The following is a 24074-nucleotide window of genomic DNA, read 5'->3' as shown; positions in this document are numbered from 1 at the left end:
ATGCGTTTTGGGCACCACTTTGAACTCTGCACCTGACCGGCCCTGAGCTGCTGGTGTGGTGACTTTGGGGTTGCTCTGAACCCCCAACGGTGGGCTACCTTGGACCAAGAACTAAGCCCTGTAAGTGTCTTACTTACCTGGTAAAACTAACAAAAACTTACCTCCCCCAGGAACTGTGAAAATTGCACTGTGTCCACTTTTGAAATAGCTATTTGTCAATAACTTGAAAAGTATACATGCAATTGAAATGATTCAAAGTTCCTAATGTACTTACCTGCAATACCTTTCAAACAAGATATTACATGTTAAATTTGAACCTGTGGTTCTTAAAATAAACTAAGAAAAGATATTTTTCTATAACAAAACCTATTGCCTGGATTTGTCTCTGAGTGTGTGTACCTCATTTATTGTCTGTGTGTATGTACAACAAATGCTTAACACTACTCCTTGGATAAGCCTACTGCTCGACCACACTACCACAAAATAGAGCATTAGTATTATCTCTTTTTACCACTATTTTACCTCTAAGGGGAACCCTTGGATTCTGTGCATGCTATTCCTTACTTTGAAATAGCACATACAGAGCCAACTTCCTACAGCAAGTCTTCTTTTCATCCTAATTGGGGGAAGAGTACTTATCTTCCCTGTGTCCTTTTGGATGTGGAGCCTTCTCTGAGTGTAGTCTGGCTCCATTGACTCTAGTTCTTGTCCGAACTTATGTCCTTGCATTTGGGAGGACAGCCCCTGTTCCTCTGTGTAGGAACTTGATTTTGGTTCCGAGGCTGGATGTTTCGGAATGGAAACCTTTTCGGTAGCCTTTTTCGGCTCCGACGGTGGTGAACTTGCTCGGACCCACTGTCTCGGGCTCGAGTTTGCTGTGTGCCGGTATCTCGACCGGAGTCGGATGATTTCGACACATGCATGCCCTTTTTCGGTGCCGATGATCGGTCACCTATTTTTCGGGTTAAGCCATGGCCTGCTGGGGGTGGCGTCCCCTGGGCTTTTGTGGTCTTCTCGTGAGTTTTGTGTGTCGACGTCTTACTCACGGTTTTAGGCGTCTCTTCGGGATCGACCTCGTCCGAGTCCGACTCCTGGATGGAGAGGATTTCTTCTTCCTCCTCCAAGTGTCTTTCGGCGCCTACGCCATTTGCAGTCTTCTTGCTCTTTGGTCTCTTAATGTCTTCCTCGACCGAAACGCTCGACAGGCTTCACAAGTATCTTCTCTGAGTTCTGGAGACAAACACAAGTTACAGACCAGGTGCTGATCCGTATAAGGATACTTGTTGTGACATTTGGGGCAGAAGCGGAATGGGGTTCATTCCATCAGCCTTGAATAGACACGTGGTCGGGCCGACCAGGCCCCGACGGGGGAATCAAAAAACCCCGAAGGGCCACCGGAGCTCTTCAGAAGTCGGTGTCGATCTGTTGTAACTAACCCGATACCGAACGCAAACAATACCGTCGAATTTTCCAAAAGTCTAACTATCTTTCCGAACCGAAACGCGGAGCGAAAAGGAACACGTCCGAACCCGATGGCGGAAAAAAAAACAATCTAAGATGGAGTCGATTCACATGCTGTGCATTATCCGGCCATCTAGTGTTGGGCTCGGAGTGTTACAAGTTGTTTTTCTTCGAAGAAGTCTTTTCGAATCACGAGACCGAGGGACTCCTCCTTTTCGGCTCCACTGCGCATGGGCGTCGACTCCATCTTAGATTGTTTTCCCCGCAGAGGGTGATGTAGGAGTTGTGTATATAGTAAAAGTGCCCATGCAATGGAGTGAGTATGTATGTACATAATGTGTATAAAAAATACAATAAAAATAGTATATATTTACAAATTTACAAATGTACAAGTTTCATCAACTTATAACGGCTACAGGCTCCCGGGGAGGGCGCATGTGAATCTGCAGCGTCCCATGCCACGAACAGATGTACACTGGGAAAGTGACATTTTCCGTTTGATGGCATGTGTCGCTGCAGATACACATGCTGTGCATAGACTAGTAAGCAGTTATCTCCCCAAAAGCGGTGGCTTAGCCTGTAGGAGTTGAAGTTGTCTGAAATAATGTTCGTAATACAGCCTGTCCTACTGTGGCTTGTTGTGTTGTTAACACATCTACACAGTAATGTTTTGTGAATGTATGAGGCGTAGACCATGTGGCTGCCTTACAGATTTCGGTCATAGGTATATTACCTAGAAAGGCCATTGTGGCACCTTTCTTCCTAGTGGAGTGTGCCTTTGGCGTAATAGGCAGATCTCTTTTTGCTTTAATATAGCAGGTCTGAATACATTTACTATCCATCTGGCAATGCCTTGTTTGGATATTGGATTTCCTGTATGAGGTTTTTGGAAGGCTACAAACAATTGTTTTGTCTTGCGAAATTGTTCTATCAATGTAACACATTAGTGCTCTTTTGATGTCTAACGTATGTAAGGCTCTTTCGGCTACTGAGTCTGGTTGTGGAAAAAAGACTGGGAGTTCCACTGTTTGGTTTAGGTGGAACAATGATATAACTTTGGATTTGTACAGAGAACCACTTTATGTTTATGTATTTGTATAAAGGGTTCTTGTATAGTGAATGCTTGTATTTCACTTACTCTTCTAAGAGATGTGATAGCTATTAGGAAGGCTACTTTCCAGGTTAAGTATTGCATCTCACAAGAGTTCATGGGTTCACATGGTGGACCCATGAGTCGTGTTAATACAATATTGAGGTTCCACAAGGGAACTGATGGTGTTCTTGGGGGTATGATTCTTTTTAAACCCTCCATAAATGCTTTGATGACTGGGATTCTAAAGAGTGATGTTGAATGTGTAATCTGCAGATAGGCAGATATTGCTGTGAGATGTATTTTGATAGAAGAAAAAGCTAGTTTTGATTTTTGTAAGTGTAATAAATAGCTTACAATGTTTTTTGCAGAAGCATGTAGTGGTTGATCTTGATTATTATGGCAGTAATAAACAAATCTTTTCCATTTGTTTGCATAACAATGTCTTGTAGTAGGTTTCCTAGCTTGCTTAATGACCTCCATACATTCTTGTGTAAGGTCTAAATGTCCAGACTCTAAGACTTCAGGAGCCAGATTGCTAGATTGAGCGATGCTGGATTCGGGTGTCTGACCTGCTGTTTGTCTTAACAGATCTGGTGTGTTTGGTAGTTTGATATGAGGTACTATTGACAGGTCCAGTAGTGTTTTATACCATGGTTGGCAAGACCAAGTTGGTGCTATTAGTATTAGTTTGAGTTTGTTTTGACTCAATTTGTTTACCAGATAAGGGAGGAGTGGGAGAGGGGGAAAAGCGTAGGCAAATATCCCTGACCAACTCATCCATATCACATTGCCTTTGGACTGAGGGTGTGGATACCTGGACGCGAAGTTTTGGCATTTTGCGTTTTCTTTTGTTGCAAATAAGTCTATTTCTGGTGTTCCCCAGCGTAGAAAGTAAGTTTGTAGTATCTGGGGATTAATTTCCCATTCGTGTGTCTGTTGGTGAGCTCGACTGAGATTGTCGGCCAACTGGTTTTGAATCCCTGGGATGTATTGTGCTATTAGGCGAATGTGATTGTGAATCGCCCAATGCCAAATCTTTTGTGCTAAGAGACACAGTTGTGATGAGTGTGTCCCTCCTTGTTTAAGTAATACATTGTTGTCATGTTGTCCGTTTTGACAAGAATGCGTTTGTGGACTATTAGCGGTTGAAATGCTTTCAATGCTAGAAACACTGCTAACAGCTCTAAATGATTTATATGCAGTTGTTTTTGTTGAACGTCCCATTGTCCCTGTATACTGTGCTGGTTGAGGTGTGCTCCCCACCCCATCGTGGAAGCATCTGTTGTGATCACGTATTGAGGCACTGGGTCTTGGAATGGCCGCCCTTGGTTTAAATTTATAGGATTCCACCATTGAAGCGAGAAGTGTGTTTGGCGGTCTATCAACACTAGGGGGGTCATTCTGACCTCGGCGGCCAGGGTCGGCGGGAGCACTGCCGACAGGCCAGCGGTGCCCCGCAGGGCATTCTGACCGCGGCGGTTCGGCCGCGGTCAGATGCGAAAAACAGGCGGTCTCCCGCCAGTTTTCCGCTGCCCATAAGAATCCTCCATGGCGGCGGAGCGCGCTCCGCCGCCATGGGGATTCTGACACCCCCTACCGCCATCCTGTTCCTGGCGGGTCTCCCGCCAGGAACAGGATGGCGGTAGGGGGTGCCGCGGGGCCCCTGGCAGCCCCTGCAGTGCCCATGCCAATGGCATGGGCACTGCAGGGGCCCCTGTAAGAGGGCCCCACCTTGTATTTCAGTGTCTGCTTTGCAGACACTGAAATACGCGATGGGTGCCACTGCACCCGTCGCACCTTCCCACTCCGCCGGCTCAATTCTGAGCCGGCGTCCTCGTGGGAAGGATGATTTGCCCTGGGCTGGCGGGCGGCCTTTTGGCAGTCGCCCGCCAGCCCAGGGCAAATCCCAAAATACCCTCAGCGGTCTTTCGACCGCGGAGCGGTATTTTGGTGGGGGAAGTCTGGGGGGGCGGCCTCCGCCGCCCGCCAGACTTAGAATGACCCCCTAGATCTTGAAGTTGACCCTGTGCTTGTGTCCATTGTGTTGCTAGGCACTGTTGGAAAGGCCGCATGTGTAGTCTTGCGTTTGGGACAATGGCTATGCATGAAGACATCATGACTAGGAGTTTCATTACAAACCTCACTTGATAGTGTTGGTTTGGGTACATGTTTAGTATTACATTTTGGAAGGCTTGTACCCTTTGTGGACTTCCCCTTTTGTGTGTTGATTGTTGCTCCTAATTATTGTTGTATTTGACACGGTTGTAGATGTGATTTTTGGTAGTTTATAGAGAACCCTAGTTTGTGAAGGGTTTCTATGACGTATTTTGTGTGTAGAAGACACTGTTGCTGAGTGCTGGTTTTTATTAACCAATCATCTAAGTAAGGGAATACGTGCATGTGCTGTCTCTTGATGTCAGCCGCTACTACTGCAAGCCATTTTTAGAATACCCTTGGGGCTGTTGTTATGCCGAATGGTAACACTTTGAATTGGTAATGCACGCCTTGGATTACAAACATCAAGTATTTCCTGTGGGAAGGATGTATGGGTATGTGGAAATAAGCATCCTTGCGATCTAATGTTGACATGTAGTCTTGTTGTTTGAGCAAGGGAATCACGTCTTGAAGTGTCACCATGCGAAAGTGATCTGATTTGATGTAAAGATTCAGTGTTCTGAGGTCTAATATGGGTCTCAGTGTTTAGTCCTTTTTTGGAATTAGGAAATACAGGGAGTAAACACCTGTTCCTTTTTGATGGTTGGGTACTAGTTCTATTGCTTCTTTTTGTAACAATGCTTGGACTTCTAGTTGTAACAGGTCTAAGCTCTGTGCTTTTAGCAATATTTATAAAACCATTAACATTCAGACACAAAAAGTCTAAATTGAATACTTCATGTAAATAAAGTTTTAGCTAAATAGAGAAAAGGTTAATTTGAATGAAAAATATTTGGATAAACACAGGGTTATTCAACTTTCCTGCGGAAATGTCTGTCATTTTTGCTGCTAGTGTGTGCTTCTGGTAAGCAAAGTGTGTTTAAATGCAGAATGCAGTACCATCTCCCATCTACAGGGGCAGAGCTGAGCAAAAAAATAAACACACTTTATGAAACACAGGTCCCCACAAGGCATTTTTTTTTTAAGTTGTAAAAATTGACACAGATGTTCCTAAAGCCATTTTTGTATAATTTAGAAGACATTGCCTTGTGGGGACCTGGGTTCAGGTCCCCAAAGAGCAATCAAGTCACCACCGCGCGAGTGTGTTATCACACCAAAGTCCACACAAGGATAGTAAAACATATTCACACATTAAATAAAAATTAAAACAAAAACAAAAACAAGTAGCACGTTCCAACTCCAACCACTAGATGGCGGAATATATAAAGTATGGGAATCTAGAAGACGCCCATGCTGCAAAATCAGCTCTTGATCCAACAACTGCAAGGAACGTTTCCCCATCATCAAGGAATTCACCAACCCAACAGCCATAACCCAAACCATAAGCTCAACACAACAACTCTGCAACAACCTGTCAGACTACTTCAGAAAAAAATAAAAATAATTTAAAAAAAATAACCAAGATCTACAGCAACTGCGAACCTCAGACCCCCCCCATCCTCCTTTCCATCCTGCTATCCTCCTCAACCAAAGAGTACCAACTGACCGCGTGGAACCTTCCATCCACCAATGACACATTAATGAAAAGAATCCATTCAGAGGCACCCACAGACCCCTGAACCCCCACCTGACCCCACCATATCTACAACCTGAGAAGAGCCACTACCAGAGCTGCACTAACTTCCATCATCAACATCTCCCTCAAGGCAGTCACCTTCCCAGATAGCTAGAAGCACCGATGTGACCGCCGTCTTCAGAAAACCCTCAGCCGACCACAAAGTGATCAGCAACTACTGACTGTAGGAAAGTCCCCTTTGTTAAACATAGCCACCCCCACTTTTTACCTGGTATTCAGTGCAATTTTGACTATTAGTGCACTCGGTTCCTGCTCACCAGACCCCAGTGCCAGATCTCTTTCCCCAAAACTGTACAATTGTTCCCCGATTGGCAATCCCTTTGGTCCCCAATAAGTCCCTTGTAAATGTTACCACTAGTACCTAGGGCATGGGTACCAAAGGGGGGTCCCCAAAAGCTGCAGCATGTATTGTGCCACCCTCAGAAACCCCCTCCCCTGCCACATGCATACTGCCATTGAAAGCACACCAGGGATCCCACAGCAAGGGACATGCACATGCCAAAACCAGGCTTGTATTCGCCCATCATCACCCAGAAGACGTCAGGCCGGGCCTACCCGCTTAACTTCATTATCCAATGGACATTCCCATATTAAAACCTGTAAGTTTATTCCAGTTATTACCAATAATTATTAAAATAAGGAAGAAAACACTCTGTTCCAGTTTTTTTTTTGCCTCTATCGGAAATCATTGTTCAGAATGGGGAAGCGAAAAGCTATGGAAGTTTTAAGTCTTCAGTTAGTGCCAAAGAGCAGAGGAAACCCTCCCCACTGATCATCCTAGAGACTGTGCGCTGGACAATATTGATCATTTGATTTTGGAAGTACAGACAATGTTGAATATTAAATCTACTACTCCCAAAGAAATATTAAATTCAGAAAAAATACCCGACATGCTCAGGGAGAACAAGGATTTACCTAATTGATGCTAGCACAGTTGACAGTTTGAGTGCCAGGGGCAATTTTGCACAGAGTGTCCGGTGTTCTTGGGATTACAGAACTGGAAGCCATCAGAACAAGACAGATTCCTCCATGTGTTTGCAGCATTCCCTGTTCGAAAAGGTTCACTCCTTTAAGTGCAAATGGCACAACCAGTCAACCCTCTTTTGAATATATGGTACCACCTCTAGTACCATCTCAATCCGAAGTTGCAGAGATTACAATTAGCAACCACAAAGATACTACTCAGGTGCTCAGTGACAGCAATGACTATGGCCCTCATTATGACATTTGCAGTAAATCCCACTTACCGCCATGCCAACTGCCGCCAACATGCTGCCAACATGCTGCGGCGGATATGCGCTCATCATGTTATGACACACACATACCAATAAGTCACTATACAGCCACACACAAAAGTCCGCCAGCCCAAAGGTCAGTGATAAACTGCCGGTATCAAAACCCACACCGTTTCGCCAACAGAACAATGCCCACAACACTATGACCCACGAATCACCACAGCAGACATTCAATGGCGGTACATACCGCTGCGCTCGAAATACACACACACACACACACACACACACACACACACAAAACACCACCACATTGGACATTTCAAACTACACACACACACCTGACACCCACCCACACCACTATAAAACACACACCCACATTACCCACAACCCCTTACGACTACCAACAATTGGCACAAGACTGCTTTTGTCTGTTGTCATGGTGTCAGAGACACACACCACCATCACCTATACACCACCCACACACCCCACATCACACCCCCCCAACACAACACCCTACACACCCTCACCCACACCACTCACACTACACCCATGGCACCACAACAACACCCTAGGTTCTCTGAGGAGGAGTTAAGGGCCATGGTGGAGAAAATCATCCGGATAGAGCCACAGCTATTTGGATCACAGGTGCAGCAGAGATCCATTGCTAGGAAGATGGAGCTATGGCGGAGGATCGTGGACAGGGTCAATCCCGTGGGACAGCACCCCAGAACAAGGGATGACATCAGGAAGAGGTGGAACAACCTATGGGGGAAGGTGCGTTCCATTGCAGCAAGGCACCACTGACTGTACAGAGGACTGGCGGTGGACCCCCACTTCCTCCACCACACCTAACATGGGAGGAGCAAGTTTTGGCAATCATACATCCTGAGGGCCTGGCAGGAGTTGGAGAAGGACTGGGCTATGGTAAGTCAACTCTTTACTACTTTCACCCCCCTACCTGCATGCTATCACATACTCCCACCCTTACCCTCACTCCCATCACTCCACCAACTCCCACACACCCCACCATCACAACCCACTCGTCCCAATACCAAGCCCTGCATGCACCACCAATGCATGGACACAACTCATAGAGCTGCATGGACACCTATCACCACAGAATGCACACTAGAGACAATTAGCTAGACCACCAAATAACAAACGCAAGGCAAAGCTGCCCGGGCAATAGCTACCATATAGGACAACACACCCATGCACAATATGTCACACGCAGAAACTATAACACTGCATTTACATCCCCACAGGTAACCCATGCAATGTCACCGGCGAAGATGTGCCAGCAACATCCCGTTCCCCCCCCCCCCCAAAAGAGGCCCACAGTGATGACAGCAGCTCTGGTTGCCTCGATCTGGATGACCAACCTGGCCCATCAGGGACCTCTGGACAGTTGGTTACCCAGGCACACTCACACACCACCACAGAGCCTCCCCCTTTCAGGAAACACCACCAAAGCACCCACCCAGTGGGCCCATACCTCGTCCCCAGGACACGTCAATCAGCAGTGTGCCCACCACTACAGGGATCCCAGGCCACCCCACAAACACAGGACAGTCAGGGACCTGGGGTCAGTGGCAGTGGGCACACAGTTCAGGGGACAGAGGCACAAGACAACAGGGAAGCTGGGAGGACTGCTGTGCGACAGGGGGAGGACAGACCCAGGGAACCGACCCTCCAGGAGGCACTCACCACGATCCTGGGAGCATATGAACATTCCCAGGGCACACTGGGCCAGATCATGGATAAGATGTAGGAGAACAGACGGCTGCAGAAGGGACAGTACCTGGGGATCAGGGAGGACTTGAAGACCATTAACACCACCCTGGTCTCCACTGCAGGGGTGCTGGCAGACATGGCCAACAGTATGAGGGAGGCAGTGGCACACCAGGGCAACCCAGACACTAGCCACCCTACTGAGCAGCCCTCCACCTCTGCTGCCGCTAGTGGACAGGAGGCCCTGCCACAGGACCAACAGGCCACCAGCACCCCTCCCCCTGCAGAAGGATAACCACCCCGCAAAGTTCCCTGCGATCCAGGCAGAAGCCAGAGACTATTGCCAAGACCCACGCCAGGAAATAAGACTCTCCTGATTGTCACTAGAGTCCTACTCTGTCACCCTGTCCACCTTCAACTGCCATTGCTCCCCGTCCTACGTCCCCATGGACAACGCACCCGTGCTACCAATAGACTGGACTCTAACATGGACTTTCCTCCATCATCACCCCAGCCCATTGCACTACCCCCTCTTCTTCAGAGCACTGCAATAAATACACTTTGAAAAAATACAAGTATGGTGTATATCAAATAATTTAAAAATGTATTTGTTTAACAAGGTTCAAACATTGCAAATCAACTGTACAGTAATGTTTACATAACTGTGTCTCATTGGAAGTAATGACGAATAACTGTACTTCTGTTGTACTCGTCCTCTGCCTCCTCATCTTCACTGTCCACAGGGTCCATTGCTGCCACACGGCCATCTCCAGCCTCCTCCTCCTGCAGAAAAGGCACATGACGGCGCAAGGCAAGGTTGTGCAACATACACCATGCCACAATGATCTGGCAGACCTTCTTGGGTGAGTAGCACAGGGATCCACCTGTTAGATGGAGGCACCGAAACCTGGCCTTCAGGAGGCCAAAAGGTCCTTTCTATAATCCTTCTTGTTCGCCCATGTGCCTCATTGTAATGTTCCTCTGCCCTTGTCCTGGCATTCCTCACAGGGGTCAGTAGCCATGAGAGGTTGAGGTAACCCGAGTCACCTGCAAAAATAGAGGGACAACTGTTAGCCAAACACTCAACCTTAGGGCCCACAACATACCCATACACCAACATCCACTGGGTGGGAACCAGGGCTCACCTATTAGCCACACCCTGTGCCTCTTTAGTTGGGCCATCACATTTGTGATGCTGCTATTCCTCAGGATAAAGGCATCATGCACCGACCTAGGATACTTAGCATTGATGTGGGAGATGTACTGGTCAGCCAGGCACACCATCTGGACATTCACGGAGTGAAACCTCTTTCAATTTCTTAAGACCTGTTCATTTAGCCGGGGAGGGGACAAATGCAATATGGGTTCCACCTATTGCCCCAGTTATGTTGGGGATATGTGCCACTGCACAGAAGTCAGCTTTCACTGTGGCCAAATACTCCACCTGGGGAAAAACGATGTAGCTGCACATGTGTTTAATCACGGCTGACAACACTCTGGTCAACACTATTGAGAACACTGGCTGTGACATTCCTGCTACCAAGCCCACTGTCACTTGGAAAGAATCGTTGCCAAGAAATGGAGCACACATAGGACTTGCACAAGAGGGAGGATCCCGGTGCGGTGACGGATAGCAGATATTAGGTCAGGCTCTAATAGGGCACACAGCTCAGTGATTGTGGCCCTGTTAAGTCTATAGGTGAGGCTAATGTGCCTGTCCTCCATTGTTGCCAAGTCCACCAGGGGTCTGTACACGGGTCTCCATCTCCTATTCACCCACAGTGGTTGCAATCTAGTGGGCAAAAGAGTGAGCAGCTGATCATTATCTGTACATTCTAACAGCTACAGTGCAATGCATATTGTGATTAGAACATTATTGTGGTGGGATATGTCCAAAATGTGAATTAGTGTACTGCGACGCAGTTAGGATCCATGGCCTGCACCACCTCCTGAAATCGTGTCCGCCTGTCCAGTATGGAAGAACAGGTGGAAATGAGGTAATTCCGCGGACGTTGTGCGCCGCTGCGGGAGGTGGTCGAGAACCGCCGTGCAACTCCTCATTGGTTATCATTGGGCCCTATGGGGTAAAGTGGCCAATGGTGATGTACACTGGTGATGGCGGTAAGCACCGTTGCGGACGTGACCACCATTTTCCATCTGTACACTCACTTACTACCTGACCTTCAACAGGAGAGGAACTACAGTGCATGTGCTGCTGTGACCTGTGACTGGAACCGACCATGGCTCGTATTACTGGGTAAAGGCCCCTGCCTTCACATCGGCCAAGTTGGAGCAACTGGTGGATGGGGTCATACCCCAGTACCAACTGCTGCATGGGCCTCCAGACCAACAGGTGAGTACACCGCGAGTATGATGCATGGGTCGTGAATGCATGGAGTGCTGTGTGTGAAGGCCTCATGTAGAGGGTGCTGGTGGATGGGCCCTGGGCAGCGTGCAGCATGTATGCTGGGCCATGTCTGTGCTAATGGGGATGGGATGGCGGGCCATAGGTGTAACAGGCAGGACGGTCGGACTAATACCTTTCCCTGTGTGTATTTGCCTGCAGGTCAGCGCCCATCAAAAGAAGGGAATATGGCGTGCCATCGCCAAGGACGTGCAGACCCTGAGGATTTATGGCAGGCGGAGCACCCACTGTTGGAAACAGTGGGAGGACCTGAGATGATGGGCATGGAAGATGGCAGAGGCCCAGCTGGGGATGGCCTCCCAACGAGGAAGGGGTGCCCATTGAACCCTGACCCACCTGATGGCGTGCATACTGGCGGTGGCCTATCCGGAGCTGTATGGGCACTTGGGGGCATCACAGCAGCAACAAGGTGAGTACAGTGCCCTTCATTAATACTTACGCCTGGTGGGGTGGTATCAGGGTGGGGGATGTGGGCCTGTGGGTGCCCCTACGCCAGGCTGGACATTGCAGAGTAGGTCCCAAAGTTGGGCAGGGTTCTGATGTGAAAGTCCTCCAACCAAGCTAGTAGGCATCCACTACTGGGCAGGGGTCTGTGGGTCTCAGGTATGCTGCATTTGGTGTTCCTATCCATGGGCTGGTGACTAGCATTGTGACTGGTAGTGCATTGCCTAATGCGTAGGGCTGTTCCCTGTGTGTAAGTGTGTTGTAAATGCCAACGGTGGTGCTGGTGCCGCCACTGACCAAGTGTATCCTTTGTCCCCCCCCCCCACCTTTTTGTTTTGTCACCCTGTCTTTATGTGCATTAGCATCATCTGGCAGAGGATCAGTGGCACTGGTGATGGAGGGAGCTACATCCCACAGGACGAGGAGGCCGTATCCACCGACAGTGAGGGCACCAGTGGGACAGAGGGCGAGGAGAGCACCACGGCGGGGACTGGAGAGGACAGTTCAGACACAGATACCTCCTCCGATGGAAGCTCCCTAGTGGTGGCGGACAACTTTGTGCCCAACCCAGCCACGGGTACAGCCACCACCCCCGTACCAGCACAGCCCTCCCAGCAACCCCTCAGCGAGTTTCCTGTGCCCGCTCACCCATGAGGGTGGGCATCTCCTTCGCCCCAGGTACCTCAGGCCCTGCCCCAGTTAGCCCTGCTGCCCTGAGTTAGGAGGTTATTGACCTCCTGCGATCCATATCTGTTGGGCAGTCAACCATTGTGAATGACATCCGGGGGCTGGCAGCTCAAATGCAACAGTCCAATGCATTTCTGGAAGGCATTCACACTGGCTTGGCAGCCCAACAGAGATCAATCCAGGCTCTGGCCTCCTCTCTGATGGCAGCCATTGTCCCGGTTTCCACCCTCCACCTTCCACCTTCCTCTTCCCAATCCCATTCCCCTCAACCCCAACCACACAGGCAGACGAGCAAGCACCTAGGACAACACACAAGAGTGGACATGGCAAACACAAGCACCACACTTCATCCCACACGCTCTCACACAAACACCACCCAGATGCAGACATACCAACATCCACTGCCTCCACTGTGGCCCGCTCCTCATCCTCGTCCGCCTCCCTCCCAATTTCGTCTCCACTCACACCTGCATGCGCTACATCCTCATCCAGTACCACTATCACCAGCACACCTATCAGTACACACCCCTCGTTGGCAGTCACCACCCCCACATCCATGCACACGTCCCCTGTGTCCGTGCCCCCTCCTCCCAAAGTACACAAACGCAAGCACTCAGACACCCAACAACCATCCACCTTACAACAGCACCCAACCCATGCACCTGCACCCAAACACAGCAGACTGACACCTCCTACCACCACTCCCTCTTCCTCCACTCCCAAACCCTCTCCCTCTTCCCGCCCCAATGTCCCTAAGAAGCTTTTCCTCGCCACCATTGACCTCTTCCCTACTCCCCCCCCCCCCTTCCCGTCCTTCACGTCAGGCAAGGGTGGTCAAAACCCAGGCAACCACCTCAGCCACCCAGTCCACGGGCACAGTAGGGTCCCCAGCAACTCCAGGTGGGAAGGGATCCTGGCCACCAGCCAGCCAGATAGAACAGGTGCCTGCCCCAAGTGCTTCAAGGAAGGGCAAGGGGCCAGCCCCAGCTGCTGGAAGGAAAGGCAAGGGGCCAGCCTCAGCTGCAGGAAGGAAAGGCAAGGGGCCCAGCCCCAGCTGCAGGAAGGAAAGGAAGGAAAGGCAAGGGGCCCAGCCCCAAGCTGCAGGAAGGAAAGGCAAGGGGCCCAGCCCCAAGCTGCAGGAAGGAAAGGCAAGGGGCCCAGCCCCAGCTGCAGGAAGGAAAGGCAAGGGGCCCAGCCCCAGCTGCAGGAAGGAAGGGCAAGGAGCCAGCCCCAGCTGCAGGAAGGAAGGAAGGAAGGGCATGGAGCCAGCCCCAGCTGCAGGAAGGAAGGAAGGGCACGGGGCCTGCAACAGCAGGCAGTGGAGACAAGGGGCCTGGTAATGGGACTCAGTTGGAGCCCCCACCACCAACCATGGTGATGCAGCAGTCCGAGGCTGCAGAGGATGGGATGGAGCATCCCCCCACCACTACCAGCAGCACCGCCACTAGCACCACCACCTGCCCCAGTGGGCAGCCGTCCAAGGCTGCAGGGGATGGGCTGGAGCCTCTCCCCACCACTACCAGCTCCACCAGCGGCACCAGCACCGCCACCTGCCCCAGTGGGTAGCCGTCCGAGGCTGCAGGTGATGGGCTGGGACCTCCCCCACCACTACCAGCAGCAGCACCACCACCACCACTGAGCAGCCGTCACCGCCGGCGGACAGTGTGTAGTCCTGCCTCCATGGGCTGTTGTGCGGCCTGGCCCCTGCAAATCCTGTGGGTATGACACCCACCTGAGAGACTGTGACCTTGCACTCCCCAAGATCTGCATCACTGGCCACAATGCCCCCTCCAGAACCAGTTGAGAACCCATCCACTCACCCCAGCCTCCCCAGGGTGAAGCTCACTGGGCACGATGCCCCCTCCAGAACCAGTGGCGAAGACATCCACTCACCCCATCCTCTCCAGGATGAAGATCACAGGGCATGTTGCCCCCTTCAGAGCATGTGACCAAATCACCCACTTGAGAGACTGTGGCCTTGCACTCCCCAGGACCAAGCACAGGGCATGTTGCCCCCTCCAGAGCATGTGGGCAAGTCACCCACCCGAGAGACTGTGGCCTTGAACTCCCCAGGACCAAGCAGTGGGCAAATGACCCACTTGAGAGACTGTGGCCTTGCACTCCCCAGGACAAAGAGCAATGGGCATGTTGCCCCCTCCAGGGCCAGTGGGCAAGTCATCCACTTGAGAGACTGTGGCCTTGCACTCCCCAGGACAAAGAGCAATGGGCATGTTGCCACCTCCAGGGCCATTGGTGTTGTACCATCTTCCAGCTGAGGTGCCCCTCCTTTCCCCGTCCCCCTGAGGTGCCTGACTATTTTCGACCTGATACCCCTGCAGTGGTCTCTCCATGTTGTTGCAGGAGTGAGGTGGGGCCTTGGACTTTGTGATGTGGCCCTGTGGCCCACGAACATTGAGGACTGGCAGTGTCCCTTGTTTTGTAAATATATATATATATATACACACACACACACACTTTTTGATTTTGATGCACGTATTTCTACTATATTTATCTTATTACACTCTTTAAACTCTATAGTAGTTGTCCTTGCATTATTCCTGAGGGGTACAGGGTGAATGTTGTGTTACTGCATCTGGTTGAGTGTATGGTGGTGGGGGTGGGGGTGTTGCCTCTTGCGTGTGTGTGTGCCACTCTCCTTTTACTCCCCTCTCCCCAGTGTGTTAGGCTGCAGTACTCACCGTGGTCGTCTTCACCGTCGTTGGTGTTCGTAGTGGAACAGCATGTGGAAGAGCATAGGGAAGACCTGCAGCTCAGGCTCCATGGCGGCGTGGTTGTTCTGAGTCTCCACAGGTGAGTTGTTCACCTTCTGTGCATGGTTTCCGCTAGGCTTTTGATGCCGATGGTACCGCCCCAGAAAAGGTGGCGGTTTCCTGTCTCATAATACAGTGGGTGGAACATTGTCTTCCGCCTGGCTGTAGGCGGTTACCGCTGTGGTGCATGTTGATTCCGCCCTGGCGGTTGAGTGTGTTAAAGTGGCTGTCTGTCTGAGCTGTTTCCGCCGTGGTCATAATTTCGCAGGAATTACTGCCGGCCTGTTGGCGGTATTAACACCACTTTATAACCGACCGCCAGGGTTGTAATGAGGGCCTATGTATCTTGACACCATAAACCGGATAATTAAAAAAAAGTTTACTTATTTCTTTATCTACCCAAACTGCAAACATCCAAGTAGTAAATAAGGTTGCGTGTGTCCGTGGGGTAAAGGGTTTGGGAGGCTGCCACAAAAGTCACATACTGGAGACAAAGCATCAGTCAGGGAGTCCTCTTCTTAACAAACTAATTCTATGGCACCAGGCCCAGACTATGTTGTTTCTAATCCACCTTCTTTGCGGGACCTCAAGGACACTGAAAGCTTCAACTCTCATGAAAAAGTGTCACGCTTGCAGTTGACCCACACTGTTCATACCACCCCTATGGCCTGGACATTTATCCACTCACATGGCTTTAGACCTCTTTCTGCTCAGTATAATGATAAATTCATTGCTGAGTCTATTCATAGGGTAAGATAACCTTTTGCTGCCATGGATTCGCATAGGCAGAGTTTTAATTTCCAGGGGAACTTACTCCAAACCAACCCTGAAACACAAAGAGTAATCTGCATAACTCAGGAACCGAAACTGTCCCCTGGATTATACAAGGCTACTGACTCACAGATCAACAATACTGTGTGTTGGTTCAGGACCAAACACAACTGTCGTTCTATAGTGAGATTTGACATTGAATATGCTAGACAATGTAGCACAGACTCATCGCCCTCTGACTATATTCTTATGTCACTGACCAGTGAAAAGATTGGTTGCGGATTTTTTCAAAATTTCTAAATTGCGTACTTGCCATTTTGTGGGCTCTCTTGGGACTGGAATCAAGCCAAAATGATCACTTTCAACCATCAGGTCTATTCCTATTAGCTTGAAGGACCGCCACCCCCCTAATCTTTGTTCACAAGGGTCTTCTCATGCTACCCAACCAGAGGTGATTAGACTGAATGAAATCGATTGACTGACCCCTCAAACTGTGCCCGTTATACATGACGGCTGCATCGCATCCGGGCTTTTGGCCACATGCTAGCAACGTTTCAACAACTGGGCATGACATTACTGGGCCACACCTAGGGAGAAAATATTAATTTACCTATTTCTGACCTTGATGCAAATGTACAAATCATGTAATGATTCTTGTTCTAGAGGTGCCCTAGAACTTTGAATTGGTAATTTCATGGTTTCATGCAATCTGGCAAGTACCAAATCAATGTTAATTGACCAATAAGGGTTGACCTATATTGAGGACTGTGTTGCATGTTTTAGGAAACTTGGGCCACACATAGTGTTGTGTAGACATTTTAGTTATAGTTCCATGCATGTTATTTTAACACACTAGGCCGCTGTGCACTTTAACCTAGATATATTTTATTCGGCTTTACATTGTTATTTTTACAATAACCATTTTTACAGTCTTGTTTTATTTTTCATCTATCCAACTGTTTTTGCTTTGCCCAGCACTGTGTCCTCAAACAAGACATTCTTGATCACTCTGTGCTTCATTCAAGGCTACAGTTTGGTACATTGCCAGTGTACGTGGTAGAAGTTTAGTCTCCAACATTCGTAGAAAATACATATCCTTACATAGGGACTTTTTCTCAGAACATCAGCTGTGTTATTATAAAAACACTTCCTAGTCCCATTATACGCTAAGAGGGAGATTCCAGCCAGGGAACCACAACTGTATGCTGATCGCTGAATGCTTCACTACAGATGCTAACGCAGACCACAGGCCTTTGCTCAGGTATGAGGGCTGATGTCTTTCCGGGGGAACCTGAAAGGCACAATTAGAGCTTAACATGCTGTGCTCAGATTATGACTTAGATAGGAAATAGTCCATCGATCATAGTGACAATATGATAGAGTTATTCTTATGCTTCACTCTCCTCATCACCGTTTTAATACTGTCATGTTGTGTCGTCCTGGTTTTTGCAGCTCACGCTTTGCTATCTAAGATGCAGTTATTTTATTAAACCAATCATTGAAACATATACTGTTTCTGTTTGACATTTATATATGAGACTGAATTGTGAATATGAGAACCGGATGCGACTTCAGTGACCACGACTTCCCTGAGAAGCCTAATATGTCATGCGCTCGGCTGCCCAATCATCCCTATCCCCTGGTAGAGATGAGGCACTGCTAGTTAGCCAGAGCAAAACCTGTATTTGGAGAGAAAGGTGTCACCCACAGTGGGTCAGACTCAGTCCCCCACACCGTGGATGATCTTGGTGCTCAAAATCCAGTAGTCTCATTAGAATAATGAGAGCCTATGCGACAATAGGGTGTGTGTAAATGGTTTTTCGACATAGTGTGGAAGCTAATCCACCAGGGAATATTGGCAGAGCTATTGGTGGACTGCTAATCCTAAAAAATTAGGGGGGCAGATCGGCCGATTTTTGTTAGGTTAATCTGCCCCCAAGGGGGGGGCAGACACCACTAGGCACCAGGGATCTTTTTTTTTTTTTTGCGCCAATGTTACGCAAGGGCAGCGACCCCTTAGGCCAGGGTCGCTCCCCAGGGTGGGGGGGAATTTATTTTATGCCATTTCTGCCCCCCCCCCTCCCACGGGGGCAGAAGCCTCTAGGAGTGAGGGATCATTTAAAAAAAAAATTGTATTGTTTTTTTTTTTTTTTAGAGGTGGGGAGCGACCCCTTAGCCAAGAATCGCTCCCCGGTGGTGTGGGGGTTTGGGGGAGGGGCAATTATATTTTAGGCTATTGTTATTAGGCCGATCTGCCCCCGGGGGGGGGGGGGGGGGGCAGAAGCCTCTAGGCACCAGGGATACATTCTTTTTTTGTATTGTTTTTTAGCGGTGGGGCGTGACCCCTTAGGCAAGGGTCCCTCCCCGGTGGAGGGGGAATTATTTTAGGCCTTTTCGGCCTATTGTTATTAGGCCGATCTGCCCCCAGGTGTGGCAGAAACCTCTAGGTGCCAGGGATAAAATAATTTTGAGGTGGGAATTGACCCTTTAGTCCAGGGTCACTCCCCTGGGGGGCAAATTGTATTTAGACCATTGCTGCCCCCCTTGGGGGCAGATCGGCCGATTTTTGTTAGGGGGTGAGGGGGGGGGGGGGGGGCAGAAACCACTTAGGCACCAGGGATTGGTGTATGTGTGTGTATGCGTGTGATTTCTTTAGGGGGCAGCCCCTTGGGTAAGGGTCGCTCCCCATAGGGGCACATTACTGTTGGCCATATCTGCCCCCCTTGGGGGCAGATGGACCTATTTTTGGAAGGTCCGAAAGCCCACCAGCCCAGGGAAGATTTTTTTCAAAAATAAGAGGGTGGGGGTATGGCCATACCCCCACCCCAAATAAATGGGGCCAAAGTTGTTCTGCCCATCAGTGGGCAGATGGGGCAATTACCCCTGATCCACACCCGGGGGGGCGGAAAGTCTACTAGATGCCAGGCAATTTAAAAAAAAACAAAAAATATTGGGGTGGTGGCTACCAACCAGTATGGGCCTGGCTATGCCCCCACCCCAACTGAAGGGGATAACAGTCTTTCAGCTCTCACCCGCACTCTAAAACATCTTATCCCACAGCAAGCAAGAAGACATTTGATTATTTGGGGTTTTAGTTTTACATATGGGCCATGAGAGCTTGGCTAAAATCGTCTCACTTGGAATGGTGAGGGCCGCACTTTATGGACTTTGGGACGCTGCCATGTAGAAAAATCCACAAGACCTAGACACATCTGAAAACTAAACATCTGGGTGATTTCAGGGTGGTGTGTTTCACATGCACCCGCACCATTTTTGTACCCACAATCCACTGCAAACCTCCAACTTTGCTGGAAATCACACATTTTCCCACGTTTTTGTGATGGAACCTTCCGGTATCTGCAGGAACCCACAAAATTCCTACCACCCAGCAATGTCTCATCTATACCGATAAAAATCCTGCTGCACTTGTCAGCCTAAAATAGTTTTTTGCGAACTGCCCTTTTGGACCCCCTTTGGTTCCCCCTCAATATCGACATGTTTTTGGCTCTTCCCTTTCACAAGCACTTGGCCCACCTACACAAATGAGGTATCATTTTTACCGGGAGACTGAGGGGAAGGAACATTGGGTGGTATGAAATCTGTCCCAGTGCGGTGATCCCACACATAAATGTGGGAAAAATTTGATTTTTAGCTAAATTTGAGGTTTGCTAAGGATTCTGGGTAAGGAAACATTGGGGGATCCACGCAAGTCACACCTCACTGGAATCCCTCGGGTGTCTAGTTTTCAGAAATTCAGAAATGTCTGGGTTTGATAGGTTTCCCTAGAAGGCTGCTGAGCCCAGGACCAAAAACACAGGTGTCTCCCCCCCCCCCCCCCCCAAAAACAGGTAGTTTTGTATTTGATAATTTTGATGTGTCCAGATAGTGTTTTGGGGCATTTCCTTTCGCGGGCAGTAGGCCCACCCACAAAAATGAGGGACCATGTTTTTCGGGAGACTTGGGGGAATGCTGGGTGGAAGGAAATTTGTGGCTTCTCTCTGATTACTGAACTTTCTGTCACCGAAATGAGATGTAAAAGTGTTTTTTTGGCCAAATGTTTAGGTTTGCAAAGGACTCTGGGTAACAGAATCTGGTCAGAGCGCCACAAGTCACCTCATCTTGGATTCCTCTAGGTGTCTAGTTTTAAAAACTGCACAGGTTTGCTAGGTTTCCCTAGGTGCCGGCTGAGCTAGAGGCCAAAATCCACAGCTAGCCACTTTGCAAAAAACAGCTCTGTTTTCTTTGTGAAAATGTGATGTTGCAGGGAAGGTGAGACCTCCTTCCTCCCCTCAAGATGCCTGCAGCCCTAAAACTCGGCCATAACTTGGCCAGGGAATGTTTTGAAACCCCAGGGGTCTCTGCTAGCACACTCTCAAGGCACTCAGTCCCAGACACTCAAGCAGCACCGTGAACGCTGGCAGGGAAACAGGTATTCTTGCATCGAGGTCCTCAATGCTCCTGGGGCCTCAGATGGAGCAAAAGCTAAAAAAAAATATATATATATATTGGGTTGAGAAGATCTGTCAAGATTTGCTTCACAGTGTCAAACCGAAGGATAATGGATCCTTTTGATGTATAGGTTAGCATGGAGGCAACAACATCAGGAGTTTCTACCACCATTATATCCAACCTGAAAATTGGGTTACTCATTTCCATGTTGTATGCCAAAGAAAATGCTGATGACTTCCTACAGAGCTCAAGGCTGATGGGTATACTATAAGTAGAAACTGGGGAAACTGACAGTGTTTTTCAGTCTTTAGGATACTGTTTAAAGCCCATGGGTCAGACAAAATCCACGGTGGCAACCTTTTTAAATCAGAACCCCAAATCTGGGCCAGTTACACTAGTCTTTTGTCTAATGCGATCTCGGCAGGTGGTGAACAGCCTGATTCCTGGAAGGGGGCAGATATTATCCCAGTTTTTAAAAAGGGCAATCCCTGTATTCCATCTAACTACAGGCCTATACGCCTTTCTAGATAATTTACAGAAAATCTTTGCAAGGCAAGCACTCAATAAATTATTAAAATTGGTAGAACAACATATCCTGCAGCTACTTCAAGCTGGTTTTCATTTGAATACAAGCACCTTTAACCAGTTTTTTATATTTGCTCTGCTCTACTGGAAATATGCACTTCCACTGAAAGAAAAAGCTATATGTGGTTTTTATAGCCCTCAGAACAGAGTTTGATATATTCTCCCCGTAAGAATATCTGGAGAGTTAGAATTACAATTGGCGCTCCGGGGAACTTGTTCAAACTCATAGCAAGGCTACATGACAAGACCTATGCTCAGGTCCGCTGGGCAGTAGTGGGAAATTAACGGACCATATTCCAATTTTACAAGCATGCGCCAGGGGTGTGTCCTTGCTCCACCCTTGTACACCCAGTATATAAATGACATGGTGACTGAACTTACGGAGTGCAGAAATGATTCACCCGTCCTAAATAGCAAGAAGGTCCCCATCCTTCTTTTCTCAGATGACTCACTTCTGATCTAAGACCCCTATGGGCTTCAAATCTCAATCAACAAATGTATGGGGTTCTGTAAATCCAGAGACCTTGAGTTGAATGTTACAAAAACTAAATAGATGGTGTTTGGGACTGGTGCAGTCAAGAACTGTGCCGTAATAGCTGGTGTTGAACTCCTGTAAAGAGTCCAAACATTTGATTATATAGGGGTTAAAATATCAGACAAGCTCAAGTGGGAACCCCACCTTAAACGTTTGTTGCTGATTCAGCATTCTTTGACTACATAAAAAGACGGGCTCTTGCTCAGTCTCACCTACCCTTGGGGTATATCGTGGCATAGCTCAAAATGCTGTACTGTTCTGAGCTGAGGTATGGGGATGTGCTGAAAATACAGGAACCAATCTATATACCTGGAATGCCCCTTTCTTTCAGTTAACAACTTGCAGTTTCCACAATTCTCCAGCTAACATACTACTGTTGTTTTAGCAAAGCCCAGCTACCCAACTTTGATATTTTTAAAATATCACAGCTACCACTTTACAGTTTGGCATAATTGTGCTTACAGTTCACTTTTGTAAGTGTCACAATGTGCAAGCTTTGCCAAGTCCACGATATCAGAGTGATCACACTTTGGAGTTTTTTCCAATGGCACAGCCAGCACACTTTGTTCTTTTAAACAAAGCTGCTAGTAAAAACAATTGCAAAACTTTATAATGTACTTTTCAGTGCAGCATATCGCTCTTTCCTAGCTGTAGCTGGTTCGATAGTGGTAAACTGGGTCACTGTACCTCACTAGGCTCAGACCTTCTGTGATGTTTATATGATCCTACAGCCCACTGCCTGATCTTTTTGCACAGGAGGCAGACAAAGCCTCTCTTATTCTCTCCCAAGATGCTATACTCATCACTTGCCATGGCGTGGCTCCTTCTCTTGAATCCAGTGAGGACTTCAACAGAAACATTACAGCTTTCTTTAAAAGATTCCAAACCGCCATCAAAGATAATCCGGCTTTACTAGCTCAGACTCAGAGACCCTAAAACCTTTGTGATTCTACAAGACAATCGCCGAGGAAACAAGTGTTAGGGAGAGTATCTGAAGAGAGGAAGAACAAAGAAGAACAAATCTTCTTGAGCCTCATGTTTAAAAGAAAAGTGAAGCTTGCCCACTATATCACTCGGAAAAAAGGACTAACAGTATGGCTCACCTGGAGGACAATGCTTTATGGTTTTGTGAACAACAAGATTCTCACAAAGTACAAGTTGGGGACCACGGGTGTAGGGGTGAAAGTAAGATCATGGAGAATTGGAGTTACAATTATGACAGAATTTAAAAGCAGCATTTTCCATTACCTAGCACCAAAATAAGTCACTCATATAATCTGCTTCATACATTTTCAATGATATTCCATAGTGATGATCAACTCTTTACATGGCGTTGAAATATTTCTTGTGTTGTAGTTTGTGACCAGAACACGCTAAAACACGTCTGGATCAGAGACTGCAGAAGATAAAGTTTGGGTCCTCGAATTGCGGGTTTCAGGTATGCTCAAAACTGAAACAAAGCTTAGAAAAAAAAAAAACAATTTGTAATATTTCAACCCCAACACTACTTGTCAGGAGAGTGCACAGCATGTGATTTTCAACAACATATGCTGCAAACGACTTGTAGATTTAATGGTTACAATGGGTTTCTTGGATGAACCATAGAACCAGTTACTTGATATTCCTTAACATAAACACAGACTTCTAAAACATGGTTAGAGATGAGAGTTACAGAAAGAGTGGCCTAAGACTACATTACATGACTGCTTGCCAAAAGAATTATTAGCTTGGAAAGGAGACCAGTCTAAGAACAGAGAATTAGACAAACAAGTCTTTGTTTACACCTACATATCCTCACCTTCAGCACACGGGCAAATCGGTCTAGGCAGTTGCCAACTGCAATGTCAATGGTCTCCCCAAATATTCGATATCTTTGTTCAGAATAGGCAATCACCTAAAAGCAAAGGAACGGAGTCGTCATAACCTGTTGCTGAAGATGAAAGACAGAGTAAACAGTGGCAGAGGGAAATAAAATGAAGAAAAGAAGTGACTGATATTAATGCCCCCAAAATGTTTCGCTAAATTATTCAAATCATGCAGTTTGAAGAATCTTGGAGGCACCAGATAAGATTCCCAAAATAGATAAATTACAATAATCAGCCTTTGCAATAAAAAGATAGAACTTTGACATAATTG

The 24074-nt window shown here is 48.0% G+C and overlaps 1 protein-coding gene across 5 annotated transcripts in view; it reads right to left on the bottom strand.

Moving 5' to 3' along the window:
- OSGEP (O-sialoglycoprotein endopeptidase) overlaps positions 1 to 24074 on the bottom strand; it is a 457196-nt gene that overhangs the window by 350081 nt on the left and 83041 nt on the right. For all 5 annotated transcript variants that reach the window (XM_069234950.1, XM_069234949.1, XM_069234948.1 and 2 more), the window contains one exon: positions 23737 to 23832. In XM_069234950.1, the coding sequence (XP_069091051.1) occupies positions 23737 to 23832 (96 nt within the window). The remainder of the gene's footprint in view (positions 1 to 23736; positions 23833 to 24074) is intronic.

The sequence above is a fragment of the Pleurodeles waltl genome, chromosome 5 (genome assembly GCF_031143425.1).
Source record: "Pleurodeles waltl isolate 20211129_DDA chromosome 5, aPleWal1.hap1.20221129, whole genome shotgun sequence".
Taxonomy (NCBI): Eukaryota; Metazoa; Chordata; class Amphibia; order Caudata; family Salamandridae; genus Pleurodeles; species Pleurodeles waltl.
Note: the sequence above shows the minus strand (reverse complement) of the source record. Positions and strands in the feature narration are given on the sequence as shown.